This window comes from Coffea arabica, chromosome 4c, assembly GCF_036785885.1.
Source record: "Coffea arabica cultivar ET-39 chromosome 4c, Coffea Arabica ET-39 HiFi, whole genome shotgun sequence".
Lineage (NCBI taxonomy): Eukaryota > Viridiplantae > Streptophyta > Magnoliopsida > Gentianales > Rubiaceae > Coffea > Coffea arabica.
Window position 1 is genome coordinate 16,389,898 of NC_092316.1, and position 6,666 is coordinate 16,396,563.

General features: G+C 34.6%; 1 protein-coding gene across 1 annotated transcript; it reads left to right on the plus strand.

Annotated features, from left to right (window-relative positions):
• Nucleotides 1-4,501: 4,501 nt before the first annotated feature.
• LOC113739057 (uncharacterized) lies at nt 4,502-5,950 on the plus strand. The gene is made up of 3 exons (XM_027266303.1): nt 4,502-4,774; nt 4,914-5,344; nt 5,626-5,950. The coding sequence occupies exons 1-3, from the start codon at nt 4,502-4,504 to the stop codon at nt 5,948-5,950; spliced, it is 1,029 nt and encodes a 342-aa protein (XP_027122104.1).
• The last annotated feature ends 716 nt before the right edge of the window (nt 5,951-6,666 follow it).

Genomic DNA, 6,666 nt, shown 5'->3' on the forward strand with positions numbered 1-6,666 from the left:
TATTAGTTTCAAATCTCTATTTATTGGTTTGTTTCTCCTTTATACAATTAACACAATCATTAAAATCTGTAAAATTCAAGGGGTCGAAAATTTTATTTGACACAAGTCTTTCTATTCTCCGTTTGGAGATATATCCCAATTTCTTAAGCCATAATGCAGTTGAATTCTCGTTATTCAATTTTTTTTTACTCCTCTAGTACTCAAATGTAGAGATTCATTAAATGAGACAATTGTATCAATTAAATATAGATTATCGTAGTACATTAAAGAACCAAAACCATTCAATTTTGAATCATGAAACAATTCAAACTTTCCATTTCCAAATAAACAAAAATAATCAAATTTGTCCAAAGCAGAAATATAAATTAAATTCCATCAAAAAGACAGTACAACAAATATTTCATTATGGTCCAAATAAAATTCGATTTTTAACAATAATCTAAAAACTCCTATTGTCTCAACTTGAACTGTTTCGTCATCGCTCATGTAGATATATATTTCATTATCATTAGACTTTCGACAAGTCAGAGAACCCTGCATAGACACACTGATGTGAGTTGTTACACCAGAATCTAACCATCATGTGTGTCTAGATACCGAAATTAAATTAACCTTAGAACAAACCAAATTAAGAAGCATACCTTTCTTAGCACGCCAAGCATAATAGTTGGTGCAATACTTCTTTTTATGCCCTTCAACTCCACAGAAGAAATAACTATTCTTTCCTTGATCAACTGATTTCTTTTGTTGTTTCTTTTGTTGTTTCTTTTGTGGTGCTATACCTGCAGTTTTTTTTATCCTTTTTCCTCTTAAATCCCTTACTTTTATTATTCATGGTTGAGACTAGATGAGCACTCTCTGTCTGATCTTGTTTCAATCTTTTCTCTTCTTCTACATAGTGTGAGATGAGTTCATTTAAAGACCAAGTTTTCTTTTTGACAGTTGTAATTCACCTTAAACTGACTAAACTGCATATGAAGAGATATTAGAATCAAATACACTAGTAACTCCTCAGAGAGTACCAATTTAAGTGCATTTAATTTTGAAACAAGATGAGACATCTCCATGATGGACTCTCTAATATTACCTTTAATACTATATTTCATTGAAACTATATGTGTCAAAAGCGTATTAATTTTAGTCTTTTCATTCTTGACAAACCTTTTTTCAATGTCTTCAAGGAACTCTTTAACGGTTACTGTCGTTTCTGACATTGTTCCTTTAAATGTTTTTGAAACGACCTTTTAATGATCATCAGACACAAGCGCTTTGATCTCTCTCACCTTTCCTTATCCCACCTTTCATCAAAGGTACTTTGATCTGTAAGAGGTGGGGGAGAATCATCCCTTAATACAAGGTTGAGATCCATTACTCAAATTACTATCAAGAGATTTTCTTTTCAGGACTTGAAGTTTGTGCCGTTCAGCATAGGAATATTATTAATGTTGGTAGTAATATTTGTAAGATCATTTGCAACTGAACAGAAAATATAAAATAATTAAAACAAGCTCACATAAACTAAAATAATAATAAATTCAAATAATGGCAGTCCCATCTCAAGATACCGATATTTCATTAATATTTTATCTTTGGACAGAATATTAACTTCTAAGTGATATCTTAGCGCAACAATAAACACTGACAATAATAACATATCAAAAAATAAATTTTTTTAGGCCAATTTATAATTCACATGTAAAAACTCGAATAATTATCACGTGTTTATTATCACAAGTGCACATGCAATCTTATTAAATATTGACCTTCTTTTGGGTCGATCAATATTCACAGAATCACAAGCATCCAACTAGTTATATTCTAAAATAAATTAATTTTCACAATAGAGGTTACTTTGGTGCTATATTGTTTCAATTAATTTATTTCAAAATATATATAATCATACCAATATTTAAATTTAAAATTATACATATTAAACAAAAATTTTAATCAAAGTCAACTTTGATCAACTCTGGTCAAACATGATCAAACCTGGTCAAACCAGTCAATTGGATCAAAAGTCCATATCCATAATTTGACCCAAATTTATTATTCAAGCCAAAAAAATTTCTCGAAGTCCATAAATACTTAATAAAATTATATATTTAGTGGGCCAAACATATGGATTTTTGTTGGGTTTAAATGTCTTTTTTATCTTTATTAGGGTTGACCCAAATTAAAGAAACCCTAATTTTCTTAACACAAATATATGCATGTTTATTCTTAAACAAGAAAATAAGCCAAGGAATAGTAGTCAAAGTCCAAATACAAGAGAACTAAATAGATGGAAAAGATTGTCTTTTAATTAAGTTCTTGCATGACATTCAACATGAAGACGCTGCCAAACTATTAGAAAACATTGAGCCAAAATAACTACCGGAATTTTTTTTTTCACATGAAACAACTACCGGACTGCATCGTACTTTGTCAATTTTAATCATTAAGAATAGGGAAACCAAAAGAAACCCCACGTCTGCCAACTAAAGTGTGACCCACATGCATTCTATAAAACCAATACAATGAATCAATGTAACTGACACGATAACAATCAATTGAATTGCCGAAACATGCAAACCGAATACATGACTAAATTTGTTAATGGCAAATACAATAAGAAGCATGAAACATGAAGCCGAAATACAAAGCCATTTATTGTGAATGAAAAGTTGAACAATCATGACAACTAGTGAACAATCGGCCATTATGTTAAAGAATCGATAACCATATAACAAAAAAAAAACCGAATTTACAAGACATAAAAATATGTATATACATATATATATATATACACACAAATTATTGAATCCAAATTATTTCCCAATAATCAACTATATCCTACTCTGATACCACTTGTTAGGGTGGTGTTTATGTTTAATTTTTTGTGACAACTATCACCTATTAAACTCAAAATCTATATGGTGAGTATTAAGAAATAAATTAATATTAAAATTGCGGAAGCATACCTTGATTCATGTTGACAAATTGGCACTTGAATCCTTGAAAATTTTGGGGTGGCCTTCTAGGTCAACACGTATTCGCTAATTCTTGAGAAAACCATTTAATTTCTCTCTGGTATCTTTCCTGACGATGGGATATCAGGAAAAAACTATTTTGTGGTACTAGAAAATATGACAACAAGAATCCATGTGACTGGGGGACCATAACTCTATTTGTAGATAACATTCCTATTACCCTTTGAATCCCTATTTCAACCCATCATAGAAATAGAAAATACCCTTAAGTTTCTACGCATTAAAGGCCCACATCATATTAGATACATTAACCCCAAACCATATTTGACCACTTTAATTAGACTTAACCTTATTTGACAATTTACAACACATAATTATTCACATATAAATCCAATGTTGAATTAAGGATCCAACATTTGATGCTTGTTCGATTGTGGTTTAGCAGCAATCTACAAATGAGAAGGAGATAGAAACAATGGATGCTAAAGATTGTATATTCTCAAGCAATATGAGACAGACTTAGCTTTTCTTTTGTTCTAGCATGCTCTTAGGGTTTGTTAGGGAGGGATGCAATAAAGTATCATAGTAATACTAATCTGGAATTGTTATCAAATTTGGATTCTCAATCCTAGTGTTGCTTTGTGCTGTATTATAGCATCTGAGTTAGATCATCTAAACCTTTGTATTTGGATAAATAAACGTGAAAACTTTGTCTCTCTTATTGATCATTTCATTTGATCTCATAAATTAGAAAAAAATGTGGCATCAATTTTAGATAAATAATTTGGATTTCATTTTTAAAAAACCAAGTAATGCAATGCAATTTGATTTTCTGAATGAAAAAAATTACTAGCTTTTCGACACTTGAATTACATGCTAAATGACACAAGAAGGTTCATCCATGTTTTTCTACCATTTGATCTTTAGGCTCGTGTGCATCTTCAATCACCGGTATTTAATGAGGTTTGTTTTCTAAATAGAAAAATGATTAGCTATACGGGACTTAAATTACGCGTTGAATGACAAAAATAAGACTGAATTATACGCTGAATGTCATGCATTCTTTTTCATTTCAAGCTTTAGCATCTTGTGTCTCTTCAATCACCATTGTTTAAACTGTATCTCAAATCATTTACTAAAGCATGGAGATTAATTGGGCTTGAAGGGGTTAAATTCTTTTATCTATTTCTTACATAAATTATAGGCTATTTTAATTTATAAGTTACTATGAAGATCATAATGTTCTAGGGAAAATCGCCAATTTAGTCCTCAAACTATTTTACTAATGCCAATTTGGTCCCTCAACATTTTCTCATATGAATTAAGTCTCTTAACTAAAATTCTTATGCCAATCGAGGACCTATACGGTGTCGCCACCCAAAACACATGTATCTGTACAAAAACTGACGGCGAGGCAGGGGCTTTTTTGGAAGTACACAATAGAATTTCTATGGGGAAGCAAGACTGAATTTTTTGTGGTGATTTAATTTGTTGTGGGTAAATAATTTCCTTCCGAAAAAGAAATTCTTACAATGTTCAGATTCCACATACGAACTCGTTCCTTGGATTCTACAATTCCGGCTAGTTCGCCGAAACCAATAGTGGGAACTCCAAGATCCAGCAATGGAGACTCTCCAAGAACTAAGGTGGGAGAGGTGGACACCAGCGCTCCATTTCAATCTGTCAAGGCCGCGGTTAGCTTATTCGGGGATGCTGCAACCTCGCCTATGTCCAACAACGACAACAACAATAAGAAACAGCCCCTTCAATCTAGAAAGCCAAAAAAATCCTCTACTGCTGATGAGGTATATAAGTCATAGTATTCTAAAGTAGCCCTTTTTTCATTTTTTTGAACATAGAATCTATCGTAGTATCGAACAGCCAGCCACCATCACTTTTACCTCCATGGAATAGTGATTTTTTTTTTTGTTGGGTGGGGAGCAGAGAGTGGTCGAGAAAGAATCCGCTCTTCACTTGGCCCTCAAGCAACTAGAGGACTTCAGGCCACGACTCAAATGCACAGAAACCACAAAAGCTCAAGCTTTCCGAGAATGGGAGAAAGCTAACAGAACGCTACAGGAACTAACAAACAAGCTCGAAATCATTAGTGAATCCAAGCAAGCAGCTATTGAGGAAACAAAAGCTGCAAAGCAAAGAGCCAAGGAGCTCGAGGAACACAAATCCAGCAGACAACACCTTGGCATTGATGCTTGGAAACAGATGTCGATAGCGAAAGAGAACTATACAAGGCCTCCGCTGCTAAGCTCATTTCTGCTAAACAAGAGCTTACAACCCTCTGACAGGATTTTGATCGAGTCCTCGAAGCAAAACTGGCTGCATTTCAAGAGGCTGCGGACGCCCAGCACCTCACCCAAGTTTACCGAGATAGGCTAACTCGAATTTCCAGTGAAATCACCATCTTGCGCGATACAATGGGAGAGGTCAAGTTGGCCACTTTCCAGGCGCAAGAAGAAGGAAATGAGCATCGTGAATAAAAGCAGGCTCGCTTCCAATCTCACCAAACAACCAAGGAACAAGTAGAGCTAAAAATCAAATCCTTGAAAGAAGAATTTGATGCTAGCGAAATTCTCGAGGAAAAGCTCGAAGAAACAATGGAGGCAATCAAGCTTTTTCAAGAATAGCTGCAAAATGTTAGAGAATCAGATATGTCCTCTCTGAAAATTGCCATAGCAGAGCTTGATGATGCTACAAGGAAACTGCGAGAAATTGTGCAGGAACAAAACTTACAGAGAAGCTCAGTAGATTTCCTTAAGGAGGAGCTTGATAATGTCAAGAGGGACCATTCTAAATTGAAGGACAAGGCATCGGAAGCAGAATTAACAACTGAAACTTTGCAAAGTGAATTGGAGAGATATAAAGCACAGCTCGACACAGCTCTTGCAGGAGATCCCCAAGGAGAGTACGATGATATGCGCTTAAAACTCCAGCAGCTGGTGTCGGAGGCTGAAAATGCTAGATAGGGAGCAGAAGAGATCAGGAAGGACATCTCATTACTTAAGTAAGATGCTGAAACAGCACGTGAACCAATTTCGTCGGAATGGAATGGAAAACTGCTACCATTCCTCGCTGCCATTCCGTCGGAATATTCATCCTCGAGCTTTTCCTTGCTCTGCTGTGCTGCCCGTGAACCAATTTCTCCATGGGCAAATTACATTTTAGCCCCTTGTGATTTTCGCAAAAACCACATAACCCCCCCATCGTTCAAAAAGCTATACATAAACCCCCTGTGGTTTGGGTTGAACTGGCAAATAGACGGAAAGCACCCACCGTAACGATTCGTGGGCAAAATGTCCAAATTACCCTAATATAAATACAAAAAGGAAGCAGATGAGTCAGATTCTTCCTTGTTCTGTCTTTGTCGTGAGAAAAGGAGAGAAAAACATGACCACCGAATGAAGGAGAGAAATTTAACCCACAAAGATCTACCATTGAAGACCAAAAAGTAGCTGTGAAAGAGCATCACGAAAGCTGTTGTTGCATCTGGTAAGTTTTTTGACATCATTTTAGCATATAAGATGCACTTGCATGGTTTTTGAACAGAAACTAGCGGGGCATTGGAAAGTTAATAAATCAGTGATTATTTTGCTTAAGCGTTGATTAATTTAAAATTTTGCTGCTTTGGGACAATCTGTATTATCATATTTAAGCATAGAGTATTTTATCGACTAGAATTGAA